This window comes from Sorex araneus, chromosome 2 (assembly GCF_027595985.1).
Source record: "Sorex araneus isolate mSorAra2 chromosome 2, mSorAra2.pri, whole genome shotgun sequence".
In the NCBI taxonomy this organism is placed as follows: Eukaryota; Metazoa; Chordata; class Mammalia; order Eulipotyphla; family Soricidae; genus Sorex; species Sorex araneus.
In genome coordinates this window covers 48,774,701-48,799,922 of record NC_073303.1, presented here as the reverse complement: position 1 = coordinate 48,799,922, position 25,222 = coordinate 48,774,701, and the positions used below count along the sequence as shown (strand labels likewise).

Below are 25,222 nucleotides of genomic sequence, written 5' to 3'. Positions count from 1 at the left end.
CTGGGTATTCTTGGCCAAGTGTTCATTTAATTGAGTTTTTTTCTTAAACTATATCCCACCTTTGTCTTTGGGCCACAAGGTCTCATTTGACAAATCTGCTGTGAATCTTAAGGAGGCTCCTTTGTGTGTGATTTCCTTCCTTGGTCTTGCTTCTGTCAGTATTCTGCATCTTTGGCTGTCACTATTCAGGTCAAAAGAAGTCTGGTCTCAAACTGTACCCACTGGGCTCTTGATCTTTGTGCTCTTCAACAACGAGAACTTCTCACATATGACTTTTTTTGTTCATTTTTATTTTGTTTTTGGGCCATGTCTGGCTATGCTGAGGGCCTACTCCTGGCTCTGCACCCAGAGATCTTTCCTGGAGGTTCTTAGAAGACCATAGGGGGTGCCAGGGTCAAACCCAAATTGGCCACATACAAAGCAAGCTACCTGCCCACTATTCTCTGGCCCCATAGTGACGGTCTCTTTGACTAGTTCATAACCACTGGAATTGCCTTCCTGTTCCTCCAGGCTGAAGATTCCTTTTGTCCCTCTTTTTCCCCAAAGTTCTCTTGTCTGCTATTCACTTATTTTGAGGGATTTTTCTATCATCTGCTCTTTAATGCATCTTCTCCTGAAGTTCACTGATTCCAACCTTGGCTGCTGGTACTCTGCTACCAAATCCTTCCGCTGGGATTTGTACCTCACCTACCAAACTCTTTAGTCTTGTCATTTACTTTCTAAAAATTTTCATTATGAATTTATTTGTATTAATTACTTTAGGTCATTATAATCTGTTCTAGTTTATGGTATTGATGTTCAAAATTACTACACCCCACCACCACCAAAGTGCTCAAACTCTCCTGACACCATTTTTTCCATTATTTAAATTTATTTTTATTTTATAAAGCAGTTCACAATATTTGATTACATTAATATTTTTAACACCAATCCCACCACCATTACACCTTCCTACCACCATATTTTGGATATTTCCATCCCAAACCCCAATCCATGCCCCAAAGCAGAACCAAATAATATATTTTGTATTTTTTGTTATGAAAAACCACTGAAAATGCTACAAAAAAAGTTCCCTTAGCGGAAAGAGTGTAAAGATTGTTGTATTTCACCCAGGGTCATTGAGCCCTTCTATAAGAGATCACAAACATGTTAAAGGTTGAGCCATGTGTGCATATATAACATTGGTGTGTCTTTACTGCCCCACCCTCTGCTCCTCTGAATACCAAAGTCTGTCTTCCCTCAGTGAACTACTTACCATGTCCAGAGTCAACTCCATAACCACCTAAATGCTTTGCAAGATCTCTAGGCTAATCATACTGTCTCTCCAATATCTATCTTTAAGAAAAATGTATTGGTCATTTCTAACTACTATTGTCACATTCTGGACAAGAACTGAGTGTTGGAAGCAGATAAAGGAATATGTATAGTAACCTTCAGTATCTTTATTGCAAACTATAATGCCCCAAAGCAGAGAGAGAGAGACAGAGAGAGACAGGGAGACAGAGACAGAGAGACAGAGAGGGAGACAGAGAGAGAGAGAGAGAGAGAGAAGAAAAGTGCCCCCTAGAGAGGCAGGCAGGGGGTGGGGGTGAGAGGAAAACTGGAGGCATTTGTGGTGGGAAATGTTCTCTGGTGAAGGGACTGGAACATTATATAACTGAAACCAATCAGGAACAACTTTGTAATGTGTATTTCACCATGATTAAAAAAGCTGTCTTGAATCACCATGAGATACAACGTTACAAAGTTGTTCATGCCCAAGTTCTGTCATTTCTAATTTTCTCATACTCTGCTGTGCTGGCAGTCAGTAGCACTGTTTCTTCGAGCTCATCAACATCCCCAAGAGTCCTCTCTACAATCCCTCTCTGAGAGGTGGCTGGTGGCTGGTTTGCTCCTGTCTTTGCTCCCTAAGTGTGCTGGGGTCTGCACAGAATTCCCCTGCACCTGCTGTGGTCTAGGGGCGAGTCCTTCCAGTTTGTCACTTATGGCTCCCGACAACAAGGGAGCTGGTTGGTGTCCTTCTTGGTCCTTGTCAAGAACGCTAGTTGAGTCCAGATGACTCTGCCCACTGTGCCTGCAGACCTGACCCAGGGGCACGCACAAACGGGACTCAGCTTTCCTAATGTTTCCAGGAAACAGCCTGCTAGTCCCTTCAGGGTTGACACAGGCTCCTCGGGTCCAACAAAGTCTGCAGCAGGACAGGCTGCACCCAGGCCAGTGGCATGGTGGGGCAAAAGCCGACTCCGAACATGCTCCTGAAGGTGTCCCCTGAGTCCACTTGGGGTACGGTCCTGGATGCTCCTGGGTAAGAAATACACTGGGGAGGGGCGGGGGATCGATAGTACAGTGGGGAGGGCATCTGCCTTGCATGGGGCCGACCTGGGCTCGATCCTCTGCATCCCAGAGGCCCCCCAAGCACCTCCAGGATGAATTCCTGATCGCAGAGCCAGGAGTAAAACCTCAGCACCAACAGGTGTGACCCCCAAAGCAGAAACATTTTAAAAGAATGTATGGGAAGATGGGGGTGCTAGAGCGATAGCACAGCCGTCAGGGCACTGGCCTTGCACGCTCAGGTTGATACCCAGCATCCCATATGGTCCCCCAAGACCCACCAGAAATAGTCCCTGGCTGCAGGGCCAGGAGTAACCCGAGTATCAGTGGGTGTGGTCCGAAAGCAAAAAGAAAAGACTACATATGGGAAGCAAGAAAGTGTGCCCTTATCTCAACGTGCCCTTTAATCCTTCGGGTTAAAAGAAATACCAATAATCATTCCCTGATTTTCAAAATAGATGCGGAATGGGCCAAGGTACTTTCTAAAGAGATCACTTTCTAAATTTCTTGATAGAAAGAATAAACATTCAAATTGTAATTGTGCACCTTGATTTGATATGGGGTGGGGAGGAGCAGGAGACATAAGGAAGTATCTGTTCTCCCACCCAGAATCTTTGCTCTCTGGCCTCAACTCTGGGATGCTGAAGATATAACCCACTGAAGATATAATACACTCATAAATGTATCTGTGTCTGGACTAATGAATTATTAAAACACCTTCTCACTCTGTAAAGTACTTCTGATAGACCTTGCATCTTGCCAAGATGTTTGTGGGCCATTTGCACAGTTCATATCTTTCTTTCTTTTTTTTTTTTAAGCAGTACTGGGATTGAACTCAGGGTCTTATGCTGATTGATCCCTCTCAGGATTATCCAGGCTATGACTATGAGGTTCCGGGCATTCTCATTCAGTCCTGTAGCTCTGGTGGGCCTGGCCTCATCAGGTGCCTCCATCCTCAGGCCAGATCTGTCTGTGCAGCTCTGTAAGGAGTGCTCTGGCCAGTTCTCGGGGGGCAGAGGCGCCCATGCAGAGACGGTCCCATCTGCACAAGGTCTGGTCAAGAAAGCCAATGAGGTCCCGGGAGATCTCCTCTGTCTGAGACAGCTGCAGTGGGGACAGGAGAGAAAGAATCAAGACAGGACTGACTGCAGCTCCAGGCCCACAGCACACGCGGCTCTTGTTCTGTTCTCAAGGGACCCGCAAAGTGCGTCCAGGTCTGTTCTCCAAGGCTGCCCTGCAGTAGTGGTCACTCACTGCAGGCCCCACAAAGGCTTCCTTCCAAGGTGCCCCTGGGCTCCAAGCAGGCCGCAACAGCTGCATTCCTGGAGGCAACCACAAGCTCTGGGGTTCTTTCCTGTGTGCTTCCGGCAGACGCCAGCACAGCTGCCGTGAGAAACAGACTGAAAGGAAGCTGTCTGCTCCTCCTTCTCGCACAAAGAGCTTTACAAGTGACAACCTGGGGCTCCCACCCAGGTTCAGGGCCGCCGACAGGCACTTAGTTTAACACTCCATTCTCACAGGAATCATCAGTGCTGCTAAACTCAGTCCTACGGCATCATCAGGTGTGTGTACACGTGTCTGCCTGTGTATGTGTGTGCATGTCTCATGTGTCACTGACAGTGTAGTAGGCGTGTATGTCTGTGCAAGTGTGAATGTATGTGGTTGACTTTGAAAGTGTATATGTGGGCTGGAGTAATAGTACAGCGGGTAGGACGTTTGCCTTGCACGCGGCCGACCCAGATTCGATTCCCAGCATCCCATATGGTCCCCTGAGCACCGTCAGGAGTAATTCCTGAGTGCAGAGCCAGGAGTAATCCCTGTGCACTGCCGGGTGTGACCCAAAAAAGAAAAAAAAAATAGAAAACGTATATGTATAATTGTGTCTGTTACATGCATATGAATGTGTGCCTGCATGTGAGTGCGTCTGTGTGTGCCTGTGTGAACAATGTGTACGTGTGTGCACACTTGTGGGTTAAAGTGTGCCTGTATTTGTGCGTATGTGCACATACTTGTGTGTGCCTGTATCTGTATATGTGTGATGGATGTATGCATGTATATCTGTGTGAATGTGTTACACATATGCATGTTTATCTGTATTTGTGTGTCTATGAACATAAGTGACTATCTTAAAAGGCAAGAGATTTATACGATTTGAAGAGAAACCAGGGCTATAAGTAAATGGCTTAGTATGTGTGCATCTATATTGGGCATATGCATGAGCACACATGTAACACATTCATGCATGTGTGTCTGTGAAAATATTTGCCCGTGCATATGTATGCAAGCATGCATGTGTATATACACGTCTATGTGCTTGTGTGTGATATGTATTAACATGTTTGTGTGTACGCATGCTTGTGTATGTACATGTGTATGAATGTATATGTGTGGCTCTGTGGGGGAGAGGTGAACTGGTCAAAGTCTGCCATAGGTGACAGTGTGCGTCTGAAGGAGGTGCACGAGACGATGTTGGGAGGAAAAGGACACTGGTGTGGGTGTGGTATTCGAATAGTGTCTGCATGTGGATATATGTGGATATATGTGTCTATGTGCAGCTGTACTTATGTGCGTATGCTTGTATGTGCACATATATGTGAATGTACATGTGAGAACATATGTGTGGGTCTGTGTTGGTGTTAGGATGTGCTTCAGAACAAGTGTGGGAACAGGCTGAACTCAGTGACAGAGGCCTTTCCTGTGCAAGGTCTCAGCCTCTCTCCAGCACCAAGAGCAAAACAAGACAAAGCAAAAACTTCATTAATAGGAAGGATTTTAAGCCCTCATGGTTCCAAGATGCTGAGACAGCGGAACCCAAGTACCGAGAGATCACTGCACTAAGAAAAACTGTCTTAGTTGGTGGGGGGTGGGAGGGGGGCACTTGAGTCGATTCTTGACATTTGTTGAACATGCAGATGTGTTGTGGTTTGCAAACGGGAGGCTGACAAGGGGCCCCTGGAAAAAGTTTCCTGGGAAGGAATCAAACAGGTGCATTTCCCACCACCAATGGCCCCAGCTTCCCTCCAACCTCCACCTCCCCCAGCCTGTGAAACTGGATCCTGAACAGCTGGTAACTGTGAATCTCACAGTCATTCAGTTAAAAAAATATATTGAAACTTCAAACATGATTTAAAAATGTTTCACAAAATAAAAGTACAACAACAATATATGGAAGATCAAAATTAAATAAAATATCTCTTAAAGAAAATAAAAATTTTCAAACAGAGGAGATGTTACTGTCACCAGCCCCAAAATAGCTCAAAGGCAAAATAGCAGCAGGCCGGGCATGGGTCGGCCCCGTGCAGTGAGTGAGCCCTGCAGGAGTGCTCCCTGAGCACAGAGCCGGGGTGAGCCTCCTAGGAGTGGGCACCGCTGGGTGTGGCCCAGAGACCTCCCCCACCACCCAGTTTCTATTTTCAGGACTGTGATGAACAGTACTGTGGCGTAGGGTTTCCAACAGACCTGCTCCAACACCACACCTCCCACCAGCGTCCCGTCTCCAAACACCCCCCACACTCACTCACACACACACACACATCGCACACACACTCACACACTCACACACACATCACACACAAACACTCACACACACATCACAGGTACTCCCTCAGAGACCCAGATGGGTCTAGCCAGTGGCAACTGCAGCCAGCAGCCAGACACATTCTCTCCCCTGGAGGCGCCACTCCCAGCGCTGTGCTTCTGGTGTCAAACCTGGGTCTCCAGCCTGAGGAGCCATCCTGGGCCCAGGTCCGCTCTGCGTGTGGGTCATTTCCATGCGAGGAAATGGAATGTGGTCAGAATAAGTAGTGCTTTGTCTTTGGGCGAAGCGCTACCACCTGTGGCTCAACAGAGACTGCTTCTCCCCTGAGGGAGTGTGACGGAGAGGACAGGAGAGGCGGGCTCTGGGGAAAGGGGCTCGAGACTCCAGCCAGGCTGCACGGCGAGGGGGGGGGGGCAGAGGCCATTCGCCAGGGTCGCAGCCAACACTCGTTATTCCCAATTGCTTGCTGCGGAGTTTTTGAAATAATTCGAGTTTAGAAATTTTAGACTTGTTTTGCTGAAAAGATACTACAGAGATTGTTACAAAGCCTCATGCTTGGTTTTCCTCTCATTAAGTACTTACAGGTATATTTTGTCATAATAAAACAACCTTTATTAAATAAAGATCAGATTTTATTCTGATCTCTCTCTTTAGATTTCCTCTGATGTCTACTTTGTTTAGATACTAAACATTATTATTATTATTATTATTATTATTATTATTATTATTATTATTTTGGTTTTTGGGTCACACCCAGGTGCTCAGGACTTACTCCTGGCTCTGCATGCAGGGATCACTCCTGGCAGGCTTGGGGAGCCATATGATGTGCTGGGGGTCAAAATGGGGCCAGCTGCATGCAAGGCAAGTGCCTTCCTGCTGTGTACTATCTCTCCAGCCCTGACACTGTATCACTTTGTTTTGTTTTAGGGTTACATCTGGAAGTTCTGGAGGACCAGGTGGAGCCTAGAATAGACCCTGGGCCTCCCACATGAAGCCCAGGCCAGCCCGTGTAGTGTCACTTAGCCCAGTATCAGACTACATCTGGCTGTCACGTCCTTGGGTGCCTTTTGGCTGTGACAGCTTCTCAGACTTCCCCGTGTTTAATGATGACAGTTCTAAGGAACAGCGACCAGGCGTTTTGCTGAATGTCCCTCCCCTGGGTTTCCCACAGGGCTGGTCTGGGGGAAGCCTTCAGAGGGAGGAGCCTCATTCTCACTCCACTCAGCCACAGGGGAGGCTCCTGGCGCGACCATCCCGTTTGAGGGGGACCCTGATACCTGGAGAAGTGGCACTGGCTTCCAGCGTTTTCTTTTTGGGCAACCTTTGGTGGTGCTCAGGGATCACTCCTGGAGGTTCTCGGGGGAATATGGGGAGCCGGGGACCAAACTGGGTTGTTGGTGTGTAGGGTGCCTGCCTGCTGTACCGTCTTCAGCCTTACCTGGACATCTCTGAGGTCTCACTGTGTCTTCCTCTCCCAGTCATTCCCCAGGGGGTCCCACAGAGTGGCCCGGCACTGAGGGGCTGCACGCTAGCCCTGGGCCCGAGAGCCTCAAGGTCACTAGACTCCTCACATGCACGTTCACACAGGGCAGCCCTGGACCGGGCCAGAGGGAGTGGGCTGGGTGCTGTGCATACACACACATGCATGCGCGCGCGTGTGTGTGTACACATGTGTGTGCTCATCAGACTGCACATTTGCTCTCTGCTGATTCTGTCATGGAAGGTGAAGAGTAAACGCATGACCCTCCTCTCCCCACAGCCCTGGCGGCACGGTGAAGCCCAAGTCACCCTTTCATGGCCCTGACTAAAGGCCTGCGTCTCTGCTGGTCCGGCTGCCGCCTGCCCTGTGTGGACACTAGTCTGCTGCCCACTGTCCATGGTGTGGCCCCGTGTGGACAATGACCCGCCTCCCAGGAAACTGATGCACCGGACGCAGGTGAGGAGGGAGACTCACCAAGGTGACGACTTCCAGGGCGGCCGCGTGTCCGCTGGGCGTCCAGAGCAGGAAGAGCAGGAGGAGGTGGCGGGTGATCCGCCCGGGCTCCGCAGGCCTGTCCAGGCCTAAGGCGGCCTGCAGCTCCCGGGCCGAGAGGACAGCCCCTCCACGCAGCCCCTTCAGGCGACGGCAAACCGCCCCCACCTCCACCTGGCATTGTGAGAGATGAGACGAGAGAGACGTGAGGCCAGGCAGGCCGTGGGGCTGGACCCCTCCTGGACATCTCTGAGGTCTCACTGTGTCTTCCTCTCCCAGTCATTCCCCAGGGGGTCCCACAGAGTGGCCCGGCACTGAGGGGCTGCCAGTGCCAGCCCCACCCCACACGAGGCACACAGAAACTTCCCGGCTTCCTTTCGTCTTGCTCAAAAAGTGGCCAAGGCACCAGGCTAGGAACTGACTCCCCCCTCCTTTTTTTGTGTGTATAAAATGAAATGGAGAAAAGTCTTCAGCAGAATGAAGTCAGATTTTTATATGTGGGAAACAAAAGGCCCCTCGGACACTCGCTCACGGTCTCAGCACAAATCAGTAAGCCAAGCGGCTATGTGCAGGGCCCTTCTGCCTCTGAAGATGCACACTCGTACACATGCACACATACACAAATGCACACACAACACACGCACACACACATGCATGCAAACACTCTGAGGCTGTGTGCCCAAACATGTTTTCAGCTCAAATAGAGGCCATAAGACTGCAATTCACATAAAAATGGTATATTTGTTATAGATCTGTAGGTTGTTTTTACATGAAAAATATTTCATGCTGAGACTTCTGTTTCAACATGGAAAACAAAGCAAAAAATAAGAGCCATAGACTTAAAGTGCCCCATGGGATTTATAAACTGGACAATGCCCCTCCGTCTCTGAAGGAAAGCTGGAGCTTATTCAGAAGTCCCTGGGATGTTTTCCTGCTCCTGGAGTTTAAGGCCCGTGACGTCTGTGACAAACACCAGGGCCCAGGGATGCCCTCGCTCTGCCTGAGCACGGGCGCGCCTGGGTGGGGGCAACTCTGCTCGGTCTCAGCACCCGCGAGATCTGTTCTCCTTCTTCCTCTCACCCCAGACTGGCACAGTCACTGTGTTCACCGAGACTCAGTACCTCCCGAAGCCATGGTGGGTTTCTGGGGGCTGCGCCAGCACAAACCCTGGCGAAGGAGCGTGTCCCCCGCTCAGCACTGCTCCCCGTTGTGGGAGCGACAGAGACAGGCACCGTGACGTTGCGGGGGATCCTGGACTCTGTTTTAAGCCTGTCTAAATGGAGACCGAGTCTTCCTAAGGGACCAGTTCAGGGTTGGTGCAAGATGAACCAAGAGAGGAGTATGGCCCGGGGGCGGTGGCCTTCAGCCTGCAGCTTCTGCCCCAGAAAGGACTGGTCCCCCCACCCCCCATGGCAGGCTATGCCAGAGTGCACCCAGGGCCGAGCCCGAGGCTCAGACACAGTGCAGCCACGCCTCACGGGCTCACACATTCAAAGGCAGTTCACTTTGCTTCTCTGGTTCCCACTGGATGGCCGATGCCTTTAAAGCCCGAAGAGTGGGAGGCAGGTCAGTGAGGTATGTCACAAATGCTAGCTAGTACTTCCGGCGGGGCACCAGGGAAGAAGAGGCTCTGGGGCACACATCACGTGGCCAAAGGCCAGCAGATGGAGACAGCAAGGGACGGAGAACAGAGTCACCGACTGCTTCCACCAGCTGCGCCAGCATCCACCAAGTCTGAACTTGGCTCAGGCCTCACTCATTTACCCATCTGGGGGTGGGGTGGGATGGGGACACATCCAGCATTCCTCAGGGACCAATGGGTTCAGAGACCCAATCTGGGGCTCCTGCATGCAGAGTGCGAAGGCCTCTCTCTGGCCCTGCAGGGGCCATTAAGGCAAAGGCCCAGTGCAGGATGTCACAGGAATGGACTCTTACGGGACAGATCCGTGCTCTATGCTTCAAAACTGAATTCCAGGGTTGGCCACATAGCACAGCAGGTTGGGCACTTGTCTGGCATGTGGCTGACCCAAGTTCGACCCCTGGTACCACGTATAATCCCTGGGCTCTGCCAGGAGTGACCCCTGAGTGCAGAGCAAGGGTAAGCCCTGAGCACAGCAGGGTGTGGCCCCAGAAAACCCCATAAAAATGAGTCTCTGTCAAAATCAGTTTCTATGATGAACATGGAATTTAGTCTATGACCTACCTTTGTGGCTTCTAATCAAAATAAAGTATATTTAAGGGGACTTCAGGAATAATGAGTGTGGAGAAACACATTTTGATTATGAAACCAGGGAGCAGGGATTGAGAACACGCCCTGCGCATGCCAGGCCCTGGCCCGATGCCCGGCGCCGCCCAGCACTGCCGGGCCCGACAGCCCAGGGGCTCTCTGAGCAGCACCTGGGAGGTCCTTCACCAAAATGACTGAAAATGAGATGGTGGAAACGTGACTCAGAGGTTTCCTTGGTTCGAGCAGAGTTCACAGGGAGGGGAGAGACAACACAGAGGTTCAGACTGCCAGTGTGCGGCCCGGTCCTGACTCCCAGCACCACAGACGACCCCCGAGCACCCGAGGCGTGTTCCATGTGCTCTATGTGTGGCCCCAAAGTTGGAAGAAAGGTAGGGGACAGACTTTCTGTTTCATATCAGAGAGCATTGAAATATAAAGAACCATTTTTCCTTTCAGTTTTGAGGCCACACCCAGAGGTGCTCAGGCCTTACTCCTGGCTCTGTGCTCAGGGCTCAGGAACCAAGTGTGGGGCCTGGGATTGAACCTGGTTGGCTGCATACGAGGTAAGCAGCTTCCTTGCTGTTCTCTCTCTCCAGCTCTGAGGACCAATTTCTTTTTTTGGTTTTGGGGTCACACCTGGTGGTATTCAGGGGCTAGACCTTTGTGTAAGCTTAGGACTTGTTCCTTGTGGGGACACCACGTGGGAACGGACTGCAGTGGCCTGGGCTGTGTCACGCAAGCTCCTTAACCTCTGTCCTATCTCTCTGGCCCTCAAGGTAATTTCTTAACAATGTTTTAATTTTTCATCCAAAATTGATTATCAGCAAATTTTATCCTTTTAAAATTCAAAACTCTTTTCTTCTTTCAACTGCCATGCAGCTTTATTTTTTGCTTTTGGGTCTCAACGCAAGCCATCCACTCACCAAGCACACGTCAGTCCCCCCAGTGAGTCCTGCCCGAGACAGACCCAGGATCTGGACAAGTCTGTGCTGGCTTCTGCCTTTTTCAACAGAAAACAGGAAGCAAGTTATCTCAAAATCCAGGTAATCCATTTTACCACCTTGAACGGGTAAACGCAGTAAGAAGCACTGGCAGCTGAGATGGTAAAATCCCCAAGTGCAGGTATCTGTAGTCCGAGCACTGGCCTTGTGACCACGGCACTGCACGGACTGTCTCTGCCACGGGGAGCCGGCCTGCACTTGGCACCTTGGACTTGGGCGTGAGCTGGCCCTTGCTGCAGGGTCAGTGGTGCTGGGCCTGTTGGCAATGCCACAGCTTAAAGACTAGCCCAAGACAGATGGGCGAGGCTGCTGCCCTCGAGAGGACGTGCACTCAGGAGCGTGGCGCCAAGCCCGCCTGGGAGGTCACCTGGGCTAACGGTCTCCTCCTCCGTGTTCCCAAGCACAGGAAGCAGGAGGCCAGGGCAAAGCCTCCAGTGTCCAGCGTGAGGGCTGCTTGGAGCCAGGGCACTGCTGTGCCCAGGACTGGGAAGGCAAGAAGCCAAGCCCCTGCCAGGGCCCTCCTAAGATGCTCCCCAATGACACTCACCATGGTCTGTGCTCGCTGCTGACTCCCTGCCTCCGGACTGTAGCTGAAGACGAGGAGCCACAGCAGGGCCCCTGGGGGCTCAGCCTCAGACCTCACCAACTGCTCAGCCGCCAGACCGGCCCATTCTCCAAAGTGAACCAGCAGAAACCAGCTCTCGAAGGGCGTGCACCAGGCCCTGGAACAGACAGAGCAATTTCCTTGTCACTTGGTTTTTGGAAAGTCACTGGGCGGGGGCGGAGCGACAGCACAGTGGGGAGGGCATTTGCTCTGCATGCAGCCGACCCGGGTTCAATCCCTGGCATCCCACTTGGTCCCCCGAGCACCGCCAGCAGTAATTCCTGAGTGCAGAGCCAGGAGTAACCCTGAGCATTGCTGGGTGTGACCCAAAAAGCAAAAAAGCAAAAAAGTCACTGAACATTGGTAAATGGATCACTGAAATTGTTCTTCCCCTCTGAAGTACAACTTCCAAGGACAAGCTGGCTCAGGAACCAGCTCACAGTGCCATTCTAACCCCAGCCTGGGGCCTGCAGCAGCAGACAGCTCGAAATCTTGTGTGCCCTGAGACTTTGAACACTTAAGTCCTTTCATCCAGGGAATGCAAGTGAGTACAGGGATACAAAAATGGACAATGGACCCATCGCCAGCAGGACACACTGAGGAGGGGCTGTAGTCTGTGCTGGACGGGTCCTGAGAGACCAGTCAGCAGCTCGGGACGCATGCAGAGGGGCCCAGGGCCCAGAGGAGGGATAAAGACACGGCAGGATTGGTCTTTTTACCTGCTGACAAAACAAGGCCTGCATTTTGGCAACTGCGACTTTGTAATGAGCTGCATGTTCTTTCCCTTCTCACCGAGGTGCCGCTGCTGAAAAGGCACTACAGCTGTCCTGATGTCCACTGGGCACCCAGAGTGCAAACTCCAACTGTTGTTTATCTTGGTCTGGGGGCCACATTTGGCGGTGCTCAGGGACCACTGTGGGTGCTTGGGAGGCTGTGTGGCCGCGTGCTCCTTCTCCAGCTGCGACAGCCATGGGAAGGGAAGCCCCTTGCAGTCAGCCAGGAGCGAGTCCGCAGCGAGTCTCGGTAGTTAAACGTCTCGCTGGCGAGGAACTCAGGACAGGGCTGGGTGAAGCGAACCCTAAACTTTCCTCGGGAACTGAACCGGGTGCTCCTGGACCAGACTCGAGTCGGGATTCCCCGGCTCCGTCTAAGGACTCCCGGGAAGCGCCATGGCCTCAGCGTGTGGGCAGTGCCCAGACCCAGAGGAGAGAAGGGCCTCGGCCTCAGTCCCACACGCAGAGGAGACGGGTACGAGCAGGCCCCTGGCCGGACAGAGACGAGCTGTGGCTGGGGTGGGGACCCCGCTGCTGTCCCGGGGGCCGTGGTGGGAGGGCAGCTGCTTTTCCGATCCTGCTTTGTGTCTTTGCTGGAGAGAAGCCGGGCAGGGGAAGGTGCGTGTGAGAGTCACCTCCGTGACCGTGAGTGACCAGCTCAGTGCGGCGCAGGAGTGAGGCTGGAGGACAGCAGGAAGGGAGAGTGGCCAGAGGACGGGGAGGGACAGTGCCAACAGGCCCCGAGGAGAGTGGCTCAGCCGCATCAGGTCAGGCTGAAGGGCTGTTCGCAGAGGAGCAAAAGCAAAGTCTTACACAAATGCTTCCAGAAAAACAGAAGCACCAGGCACCAGGGCTGCAGAGAGGGCCCAGACTGCGAGCACCAGCCCCGGCCCCACAGCGCTCCCGGGCCCCAGAACTGGAGCAGCTCCTGAGCACTGTGGGGTGTGGTCACAAAACCACCACCAAAAACAAGCAAAAAGGTCATTTATCATCAGTGCACCAGAAATGAGTTTATTAATGCTTTTTCTAATTTTAGAATTCAAAGAAAAATAAATAAAAATATTTATTTAGAAAAAAGCAGAGGGCAGGAGAGAGGACAGCAGGGAAGGCGCTGCTCTGCAGGCGGTTCCCCGAGCACCGCTGGGTGGGGCCTCAAAACAAGCCCAGCACCAAATGCTTTTCTGATTCTGAAGTTTCAGGTACTTAGTAAAAGAGAAGGGGGCCAGAAAGTACAGTAGGCAGGGTGCTGGCCTTGCGTGCGCCCGGCCCCCGACACAGTCCCCGGAGCACCAACACGAGTGAGCCCTGGGCACTGCTGGGTGCGACCCCGAAACAAAACAACACAATAACAACAACAACACCGACATAGAGAAAGAGAAGGAGAAGCAGGCCATAAAGTACAGCGAATCAAGGCGCGTGCACTCCGTGGACTGACTGAGGCCCAGTCCTTGGTGCTATACAGGGTCCCCTAAGCCCCACCAGGAGTGGGTCCTGAGCACTGCTGGGCGAGAAGGCCCCTCCCCAGCCCCACAAAGGAAGGAGAGTCACAGAAGGGACTCTGTGATCCCTCTCGCTGCTTCCTGTCCTGCCTCTGAGCCAGGTGGCCCCCAGCAATGCCTGTTTCCTTGGAGAAGCTCAGGGGGCTCCTGCCGTGGGTGCTCGCCCACTTCCCCTCAGCTTGGAGTCTGGCGCAGCACCCTCTGTCCCGCTCAGACAACGAGCACAACACCTGCGCGGGGAGCAGCCCCGGCTCATCGGAGTTGGCTTACCCGCGACTCTGGTCCTCAGCAGTTTCTCTGAGCAGGTGGGCGATCTGTCCGAGTGGCTGCTGCCACTGCGCCTGCGGAGCGTCTGTCGGGAGAGAGAGGGACTGAGGGATGGTCTCCTGCCGAGCCACAGACCAGCACCACAGACCAGCCTCGGGGAGAGGCCTTTTGTCCTGTGCTGGAACCACGCGTCTCCTGCCGTACCCAGCCAGTCTCCTTCCCTCAGCCCGGGAAGAAGGACCCATCAGTGTCCTTAGAGCAAAATGTCAGGACCATTCTGAGGAGGCGGCCGAGCTCCGCCCCCACCTCTGCGCGGTCCCGTGCAGGTTCAAGGGGATACATGGACACCAAGGACTCTGCCGGGAGGCGGCAGAGAGCGGGGTGCCATCGGCAGCAAGTGTCTCTACCTAAGCTCATTTTCTGTTCTGTTTTTCCACAACAATTCAGTGGTTTTAAACATCTCTGAGGTGTCTGTCTCTGTAGCTCTGAACAGCAGCTGAAAGTGGTTACTCCATTTTTATGTACTAGGAGACCTCAGAATGGAACACGAGCGAATGGTGATGTGAATCAGAGCCCACGGCACTCCACAGACACACGGGTAGAGGAACCAGCCTCTCCCTCTGGCCCAGGTGCTCTGTGAGAGCCTTGGGAAGGCTCTTTGTGGTTTTCTTCTTCGTATCAGTCACTCACACTCAGCTTCCTTTTGGCTCCCTTCGCCTCAACTCTCGGGCAGTCAGCGCTCGTTAGTGGTTCATTTCCTATGCCCACGCAGGACCTTACAGGGGATGCAAAATCAATTTTTTTTTTGCTTTTTGGGTCACACCTGGCGATGCACAGGGGTTACTCCTGGCTCTGCACTCAGGAATTACCCCTGGCCGTGCTCAGGGGACCATATGGGATGCTGGGATTCGAACCCGGGTCGGCCGCGTGCAAGGCAAACGCCCTACCTACTGTGCTATCGCTCCAGCCCCGCAAAATCAATTTCTGATGAACAGAAAACTACTGTTACAAACCACTTCAAACCACCAGTGAGAATGACATTCATGTCTTCCGAAAGCGATGCACAGGATACTAGAAAGAGACAGTGCAGCAGCTGTGACCTCCTGAACTTCCTCACTTGCTCTGTTGCTGTGACAGAATAACTCCAATTCTTCTGGAGCCAGTTGCACTTGGATCCTCCCGGGGCTCTGTAGGCCTCACGCAGCTCTGGGAGGTCTCAGGAAGGGGGTCGCTGACTTCTCCTCAGTGTTCTTCGAGTTTCCTTGCACACTGCCACAGGTTTAGTTCCTCCAAGATGTTTGGCCAGAGACCCTGACAGATACCAACACCCCAAGTCTCTAGAATTCCAGATGATGGTGGGTCACTACGGGTGAGAATCTACAGCTTTTAGCAATGGGAAAATTTAGATTTTGCAAAATGGTACAAAGCTTTGAATCACTTTTCTCAAATCTACATACTCTAGTCTCAGGGAAAAAGGGAGACAAAAGTGACCGGTACACAGGAGGTTGACTCCATGGCTTCGAGGCTGGCCTCACGTTCCGGGGAAAGGTCAACTCAGAGAAGCGATCACCAACTACATTGTAGTCGAAGGCCATGTGGGGGAAGGGAGTTGCGGGCTGAATGAGGGCTAGAGACTGAGCACAGTGGCCACTCAACACCTTTATTGCAAACCACAACAGCTAATTAGAGAGAGAAAACAGAAGGGAATGCCTTGCCACAGTGGCAGGGTGGGGTGGGGGGGAGATGGGTTTGGGGAGGGTGGGAGGGACACTGGGTTTACGGGTGGTGGAGAATGGGCACTGGTGAAGGGATGGGTTCCCAAACTTTGTATGAGGGAAGTATAAGCACAAAAGTGTATAAATCTGTAACTGTACCCTCACGGTGATTCTCTAATTAAAAATAAATAAATTAAAAAAAAAAAAAAAGTGACCGGTACAGTGTGGTGAGGCAACGTCCCTTTGCTGGAGACTTACCCCTGGTTTACATACAGTTCCTTGAGTCCTGTCAGGAATGACCCCTGAGCACAGAAGCAGAAGTCAGCCCTGTGCACTGCTGGGTGTGGCTCCAAAACAAAGCAAACAAACAGGGAGACATGACTGATTTTCCACCAGCAGGTCAGCCTGTACCTGCAGGGTGAGTGCATCACCAGCCTGATGGTGCCTTCAGACTTCCTAATACCCCAAAATTGCTGCTGTGCCTGTGGCCAGACCCCAACAGCTTGGTGCCAAGTTTACCAAAAAATTAAATGGCCAAAAGTTAGGTATGTGGGAGCCACGCCCACACACCACCTCCGGCTCAGCTATAAATTGGAGGCAAGATGACACTGGCACCATCCAAACCGCTTGCGCTCTCCCGAACACTGCGCACCATCTCGCCTAGACAACGCACGGCTCAGCACACCAGCCGTGGAACTCTATGCGTGATTCCTGACAGACATCACCGGCTGTTTTGCAAGATTCGGACAGAATGGCGTTGGCAGGGCATGGAGAAACTGCGGTGGTGGCCGCGGCGTCACTGTCACTGCCTGCCCCGGCCAAGCCGAGTCACAGTGCCGTCAGACACAGAGCCGTGGCAGCAGTGCCACTGCTCATCCACTGTGGGGTGCTGTCAGCCCACCACCGGGTGACCTGGGACCGCAGGTGTCCGACCTAGCACAGACCCTCTGCGTTAGAGTCCTGCTCTGCCAGCTGCTCAACAACCTCTGGGCGCACTCCAACAACTTAAGGTCAACCTGAGACGGCAGATGTCCCAGGTGCTGTCCAGAGACGCAGGCAGGTGCGTGTGTGTCAGTGTGCAGATCGTTACAACATGCCAGTCGACCAAAAGCTTACATTCGGTAGGCTGGGAACATCTGTAAAGGTGATTAGAGGCTGCGCCAAAAGCCTCTGTCCCTCTTGGAGAACCCGGCAAGCTAACAAGAATATCCTGCCCACATGGCAGAGCCTGGTAAGCTGCCGTGGCATACTCGATATGCCAAAAACAGTAACAACGACGGTCCTCATTCCCCTGACCCTGAAAGGGCCCCCAATATGCCCTCAGCTACGCTAGCACATGACAGGGACCGAGTGGAGATGTTACTAGCACCCGTTCGAGCAAATCGATGAACAACGGGATGACAGTGATCCTCTCTGAAGACACTGTCTTCAACTGTGCAGCTTACGCCCAGCTCTCCCTCAGGCTTCAGCCTGTGGCAGGAATGGATGCTTTTACTCTCTTCTGAATGACAAGCAGACAGGTAGAATGGACCACCCCTCTCTGGGGGAAAGCTGGGGAGCTGTGGTCCAACACCTCCACTAAAACTTCCTTTCATCTTTTCTCCCCTCCTGCAGTGAGGAACAGAAGCAGAATGAAAGAAATACAAATAAATGTGATTTTCCTGAAGCTGACCCACATCCTGGCTTGTATCTGGGCACTGGCCGGCCCTGGCCCGAAGTACAAGAGCCAAGCTCGCCTCGAGGCTCCGCTCCTTCCTGAGCACAGGAGAGTGACCCTAGGCAGGAAGTTCAGCAAATTCTCACATCAAGTCCACAGAAAAGGGATAGAGAAGAGAGAGGACAGTGAACACCCTGGTGAGTATGTCAGAAACCAGGAGGGCTGGATGCGTCGGTGCTCTCTCCTCAGGAGTCATTTCCCTCGGGCAGAACCAGCCTCCACATACCTTTTGGGCGTTGAAGCAGCATCACGATGAGAGACGGAGATGCACAAGGAAAGTAGGCTTGGAGCGGAAACTTTAGCTACAAAACAATTAAAATTCAAAACAGCATGAACTGGGAGTGGGTGTTAATACAAAACCTCACACCCTCTGTCCCAAACAGAGCCACTCACAATCACATAAGCAGAATGTTTTCTTAAATATTTATTATCCTAGAAAGATGAATTCCTGGGTTCACTGGGACTGGGAACGGAGGGCCTCTGCCTGCTCCCCGCCCCCGCCCTGACCCCCAGTCTCTGGCGACTCAGCAGTTATGCCCGTGAGTCACCCTGGCTGGTGCCAGGTAATTCACCACCATACAGACCTGTGGCAATGTGCACATCCTTCTCCTGGAAGGGAGCAACATGAGACCTGCCACAGCCATACCCTAGGACACCGTGCCAGGCTGTGTCACTCGGGAGTGCTGGGGGAAGCCAGGTGGGCTGCGCGCCGGGCAAGGCAGGCGCCCGCCAGCAGCTGCACGGCCTCTCCGGGCCTCCTTCTGTTACTTCCACCTGTATCTTGATATCTCAAAACCCAAACACAGGTGGGCTTTAGTTTTTCAATCTAGAGTTTCTCCTTTTAACCAGTATACCTGGTTATTTTTTGTTTATTTTATTTTGATAAGGACTTTTTTTTTCTTTTTGGGTCACAACCAGCGATGCACAGGGGACCATATGGGATGCTGGAATCGAACCCAGGTCTGCTGTGTGGCAGGCAAATGCCCTACGCGCTGTGCTATCACTCCAGCCCCAATAAGGAACGTCCTTGTTGGTTCATTTAGGCTGATCCTTTACTATTAGTTTCCTGTCGCTGCATCTTTGTCCTGTGTCCCTGGTGGCCCAGGCTCTCCCCCTAGCCTTGCTGTCCTCCCCTCATGTGCTGTCACCGTGGGCGGAGGGATAAAGGGGGTTTCTCTCCCAAGGGTGAGTCTCCCGATCCCTGTTCCACTTCTGGGCTCCTCCCAGCACACTGAGTAGCTTTGGAAAACGTCTTTCTCAGAACCAGACACTGGGGCCTCTGGCCTGCCACTGCCCTGCTCTGACTGACGCATCTTTGTGCTCGGTCCCTGGCACGCGCAGAGCGAGCGGCCGTGACAGCCTCGGACCCGGCCAGCTGGTGCCGAGGGGCCTGTGCTGGAACGGCGCTGTGCAGGGTAGACAGAGGGTGGGCGCAGAGAGAAGCCCGGGCACGTGCTGCTCTGCCCTGGGCCAGCACAGCTGTGCCGAGCACATGCTCTGTAGTCACAGGAGCAGTTACGGACACGATGACCTGGAAGCAGCCGGACGCCCAAGGAGAAGGGCTGTACCGCGCCGCTTCCTGCGCAGGCCCCAAGTGCGCAGGGGCACACGCCGCCACAGCCCCCAGACTCCCCTGTGGCGTGGGGAGACTGTGTGGTCGCAGGGAGGGCTCAGCAGGCGGGTCTCTCCGACTACCACGTCATTCTCAGCGAGGCGGGACTGCAGCCTGGCCACACAGAGACCAGGGGCACAAGCCTCCGTGCTGCTCCCACGCTCCTCCCTCCAGCCATCGACGCAGGCACAGGGGGGGGGGGCGCGCACCCTCCAGACCAGTCCCGACACTCACGAGGGACAAGGAGTGTCTGCGCTGTCTCAGTGTGTGCTGGCCGCCCAGAGCCCCTCAGAGCTTCCCCTGGAACCTGAGGGAGCCCCAGTGGTCATGGGTCACTGCAGCTCCACCAACCACCAGGGCAGGGCAGGGGAAAGGCCTCCTAAGTACTGACCATCACCCTTAGGAGCGGAACTGCTGGCTAGGTCCTGAGAGGGTCCCTAAGATCAGGGTCAGCACACACAGCGCTGCACACACAGCACACACGCGGTACACACAGAGACACAGCACACACATGGCACACACAGAGACACACAGCACACAGTACAGCACACACAGCACACACACAGCACACACACGGTACACACAGAGACACACAGCACACAGTACAGCACACACAGCACACACAGCACATAAGCACAGTAAAACACACTGCACACAGCACTGTATGTGCTATACACATGGCACACAGCACTGCACACACAGTACACACACAGCACTGCATGTACTATACACATGGCACACACAGCACTGCATGCACAATACACACAGCACACACAGCACTGCATGTACTATAAACACGGCACACACAGCACTGCACACACAGTACACACAGCACTGCTCATGCTGCACACACTGCACACAGCACACATGGTGCTGGTCTCCTCTCGCCGACTCCTGATGACATCAGGACGGGCCTCCCCTGGCAGGAAGCGCACGGCCCAGGGCACTCAAGCCGCAGCAGCTCTTCCCAGGAGGGCAGCTGCTGAAGGGACCCAGGGCTATGGAAGAGTCAAGACAAGCCTGCTCTGAGCTGGCCTCGGTAGCAGCTGCCCAGCTCCGCTGAGGGGCACCTGGACTCTGCCCCTGACCATGGGCGCCCCTTGGAGCTGCATCACGAGCTCCTCTACCGTCACTTCCATCTCCCCTCGTCCCCTGGCTCCTTCCCTTTGAGACCCAGAGCATGTGATGGGAAGGAGTCAGGGCGGCTAAGGACTCTCAGCCCTGCTTTGAGACAAGGACATTTCTGTGACGGTAGCACAGGCCACAGTGATTCTGGCTATCAGAGCAGGGCCAGACGGACCCGGCACAGTGCGGAGGGCATTTGCCTCGCACATGGCTAATCCAGGTTTGATCCTCGACACTCCATGTGATTCCCTGAGCACTGCCAGGAGTGATCCCTACAGAGATAAGGAAAAGCCCTGGGCACTGCCAGATCTGGCCCCCAAACCAAAAACTTAAAAATATTTACAAAATATTTTACAAAAATGAAACTTGTTTATTTCCAGTGGCTCATGGCTTTCCCTTTCGGGGCCACTCTCTAGACAATCTCTTCACTCACAAATGTGTCCAAGTCAATGGGACAACTTTGTGTGGGTTTACCATTTCTCTGAACAGTCTTTCCCGTATTGGGGGTTGAATGACTATAACTACAAACCTTCTTGCCTTCCTTCTCCAGAGCGTCCACAAAGCACCACATAAACACCTGAAGCGTGGCCAGGATCTCCGGGGCTCCATCGGTCTCTAGGAGGGCTGACCTGAGGAGTGCAAAGTTGGATGCAAACAAGTGAGCTTGAACTCCAAAGAGGGGTGGGAACCCTGTTTGTGCACCGCGGGCTTTGGCAGTTGCAACTGGATGCAGTGGACCCGGATCTCCCAGGTTTCTGTCCTGGTCAGTCGTGGCATCTAACTGCCCTGGTGTGTGAACAGGAAGATGGATCAGCTCCAGACCCGGTGAGGTGCAGAGGCTGGACGGAGGTCCCGTGCCCCGTGAGCCTCTGTACCTCAGTGCGAGGTCAGCCAGAGAACTGCTGCATTCATGAAGAGAGAAAGGGGGGCATTCTAAGAGCAGCCGTGGACATCACTGTTATTTGAGGGCTATGCAGGAAAGGTTTGCAACAGGGAGCACTCCTTCCATGGCCCGAGAGTCTGTCTAGAACCCTGGGACTGAGCGTATGGGGGGAGGTGACAGCTGGCTGGACCCCAGTGCTGAGTGTGGGGCAGGTGACACCCGATGGACCCCAGTGCTGCTGTGGAGGGCTCCCCCTGTAGTGTGGTGGCTGGTGGAAGTGCCCCGGGGAAGGTCTGTCCCAGAAGGGTGACCACATCTGACTGAGTATTCAGGGTCTCCTTATTCTCTGTCAGCTACGATTTTGAGACAGTTCGTCCTTTTATTTTTAAAATAAACATAGTACAAGGTAGCACACATACTTGAATTTGTCTGTAAGAGAGAAAGTCACTGTTTATCAATTTTTCTTGGTTTTTCCCTAACCCTAAAGTGCTTTAAAAGATTGTGTGGCCTCATCTGGTGTAGGGGCCGCTAAGCTGCCTGTATATTGAGTGGTAAAAAGTCCCACGAAACTAGTGACTGGGCAACTAATTCAACTTTCTACATCACTGAAACCTGAAATGTTCAAGAAAGTTAATACTTTCACTGCTTTAAAATATATAATTTTTTGGTTTTTACAATAAAATTCTGAAGGATAAGTGGGAACCAGCAACTAATTTCCTCCAGGGTCAAAGAAAAGCAAGTAAGGTGCTTGTGAGGGAGGGAGGAAGAAAGGACAGAGAGAAAGGGAGAGGAGTGGAGAGGAAATGGGAGGAGGGGAAAAGAGGGAGGGGAGGGGAGAGGAGAGGAGAAGAGGGAAGGGAGGCGAGGGCAGAGGAATTAATTTCTCTAGGGTATAGCCAGGAACTTCACAGAATTTTTGATCCTCATTTAAAAATGGAGCATTGTTAAATTAATTATATCAGTAAAATAACACCCTTAAGAAGCACAGCCTTGGGGCTGGAGCAACAGCACAGCGGGTAGGGCGTGTGCCTTGCATGCAGCCCACCCGGGTTCAAGCCAGGAGTAATTCCTGAGTGCAGAGCCGGGAGTAACCCCTGCGCATCACGGGTGTGACCCAAAAAGAAAGAAAAAAAGCAGCACAGCATTTACCTGAACATTTCGTCAACAATCCTGAATACAGCGGGATGGCAGGCTGCCTCGGGCTGTGAAGGAAAAAGCACCGCATCCCGAGTCAGGCCAGCACGGCCGGGGCCCTGCCCAGGGCGACAGCGCGCCCTCCGGGCCAGAACCCAGAGCCAGCGCTGCCCGCCGCGGCCCTGCGCAGCTGCACGGGGCTTCTCCCTTCTCCCGGCCCGGGCAGCCCCCGTGCCCTGCCCGCCGCGGCCCTGCGCAGCTGCACGGGGCTACTCCCTTCTCCCCGCCCGGGCAGCCCCCGTGCCCTGCCCGCCGCGGCCCTGCGCAGCTGCACGGGGCTACTCCCTTCTCCCCGCCCGGGCAGCCCCCGTGCCCTGCCCGCCGCGGCCCTCCGCAGCTGCACGGGGCTACTCCCTTCTCCCCGCCCGGGCAGCCCCCGTGCCCTGCCCGCGGCCCTGCGCAGCTGCACACAGCAGGGGAGCGCCAGAAGCCGGGAAGACCCTCGGGAAGGGGCCGCGGGAGGGACAGCCCCTGCGGCTGGCCGCGGTGTGCCTGTCCCCCCGCCCCCGGCCCAGGGCCGCCCGCGAGCCCCCCCCCCCCGCCCCCCACCCCGGGCCCGGCTTCGACCGAGCTGGCGCTAACGCAGGCTCAGGCAGCTCAAGGGCCGCGGCGTGTGCGGGTCCGAGCCGGCCTGCTCCGCGGCGCCCAGCCAGAGTGGGGGGCTCTCCGCGGCCCCTGGGCCGGGTCGGCAGGGCCAGGCTTGGGCAGCCGCAGCACCGCGCCCTCGGCTCCTGCGGCCACCCCAGCTGCGGGCCCCCTCCGCGCTCTCTGGCCGCGCGGGGGCGGTGGAGGCCCGCGGGCCGACTAGCGATGTGCGCCACCCGCCAGCACCGCAGCCCTCGCACTCCCCCGCCCCTCCTCTCCCCTTCCTCCCTCTCCCCTCCCCTCCCTCCCTCCTCTCCTCCCCTTCCCTCCCTCCCTCTCCACTCCCCTCCCATCCTCTCCTTTCCCCTCCCCTGCCCTTCCCTCCCCCCTCCTCCCTTCTCTCCCCTTCCCTCCCTCACCCTCCCTCCTCTCCCCCTCCTCTCCCCTTCCCTCCCTCTCCTCTCCCCTCCCATTCCGTCCCTTCCCCTCTCCTCTTCCCTCCCTCCCCTCTCCTCTCCCCTCCGTCCCCTCCTCTCCTCTCCCCGTCCCTCCCTCCTCTCCCCTTCCCTCCCTCTCCTCTCCCCTCCCATTCCCTCCCTCTCCCCTTCCCTCCCTCCCTCTCCCTCCTTTCCCCTCCCCCTCTTTCCTTCTTACTCCCTCTCTCCCTCTGCCCCTCCCTCCCCCTGCAGTGCTGCGGGGAGTGGGGGCCCTGCTCCCGACACTTCCCCGTGCCCCATTTCTCAGGCCGAGCCAAAGGGCTGGAGCAATAGCATAGCGGGTGGGGTGTTTGCCTTGCACTCAGCCGACCCGGGTTCTAATCCCAGCATCCCATATGGTCCCCCAAGCACCACCAGGAGTAATTCCTGAGCGCAGAGCCAGGAGTAACCCCTGTGCATCGCCGGGTGTGACCCAAAACCAAAAAAAAAAAGAAAAGAAAAAAAGGAGAGCCCGTTCCGCCTCAGCGGGCGCCCGAGACCCCAGGCCGCCCGGAGCCCGGCGCTCTCCGGGCACTCGCCTCCGCCAGAGGGCGCTGCGGGGCGGCACGCGGGGCGGGGGCACACGGGGCGTCCCCAGGCTCCCGCCCGCCCCCGCCGCCCGCAGGGGGACGTTGCTGCCGGCCGAAGGGCCTGAAGGGCCGGGGGCGAGGGGGGCGGGAGCCGACGGCCGCGAGGGAGGGGCCGGTTCTGCTCCAGCGTCTCTGCGAGGATCGGCGGGTGCCCCGGCCCGCGACCCCCAGCGACCCCCTCCCCGCGCCCTCAGACTTCCCCCCCAGCGGCCCCCAGCGCCCCCCCCCCCGCGCCCTCAGACTTCCCCCCCAGCGGCCCCCTGCGCCGCCCCCCGCGCCCTCAGACTTCCCCCCCAGCGGCCCCCAGCGCCCCCCCCCCCGCGCCCTCAGACTTCCCCCGCCCGCGGCCCTCAGGCTTCCCCCCCCCACCGCGGCCCCCAGCCCCCGCCCTCCCCCGCACGGGCGGCAGGTCCCGAGGACAAGCCTCTCCTGTGGCGGGACGCGGAGTTTGCGTCACGCTGGGGAGCGCTGAGCGGCCGCCCCAGGCCTCCCTCCGGCCGTCCCGACTCTCGGCCCCGGGGGCCCGCGGGCGACCGGCTTCCCTAACACCGGGCCTGCTCAGGGCGACTCCACACCGGCTCCTTCGCAGGGCTCAGGGAGCTGGGAGCTGGGGCTGTGGCTCCAAAGGGAAACCAAGTCAGCGGACGCAGAGGCCCGAGTTCAGCCCCCAGCACCGCAACGAAACAGAAGGTCCCAAAACAATCCGTTTTTTCAGAAATCCACTTGCGCGCAACCTCCGCGGCATGTGAAGTAAGGCACACCTGACAGATACGCGTTTTTTAATGACGCCATTTTCTTCTTTCCGACTTCCAAAGCACTCGACTGAAAATAAGGCCATTTACATTTTTGGATCGATTTTACTTCAAACATTCACGTTTCTTTCAAAAAATTAGAGCTTGGAAAAATTCTAATATTTACCAGATGTTATTTAGACTACACTTTTTTCAGTACTCCACAATGTAATTGTTGTTTAGTGATAACTCTGTCATTTCTGGGCTTAAAGAAAACCTTAACAAGTACCAAATGTACGTTCGTCTTTCCAATCAACTCGCATCTCGGGTGCCGTAGGAAACAGAGCAGACTCGGCCTGCAGCTTGCCCCAGCGGCCCTCGG

General features: G+C 54.6%; 1 protein-coding gene across 1 annotated transcript in view; it reads right to left on the bottom strand.

Annotated features, from left to right (window-relative positions):
- Positions 1-840: 840 nt before the first annotated feature.
- The window catches only part of FANCC (FA complementation group C), a 197,057-nt gene continuing 172,675 nt past the window's right edge, over positions 841-25,222 (bottom strand). The window contains exons 9-15 of the mRNA XM_055126768.1: positions 22,414-22,466; positions 20,911-21,010; positions 17,871-17,946; positions 14,216-14,297; positions 11,617-11,791; positions 7,824-8,015; positions 841-3,435 (exon numbers count right to left, since the gene is read on the bottom strand). Of these exons, the coding sequence (XP_054982743.1) occupies positions 3,271-3,435; positions 7,824-8,015; positions 11,617-11,791; positions 14,216-14,297; positions 17,871-17,946; positions 20,911-21,010; positions 22,414-22,466 (843 nt within the window). The 3' untranslated portion in view covers positions 841-3,270. The remainder of the gene's footprint in view (positions 3,436-7,823; positions 8,016-11,616; positions 11,792-14,215; positions 14,298-17,870; positions 17,947-20,910; positions 21,011-22,413; positions 22,467-25,222) is intronic.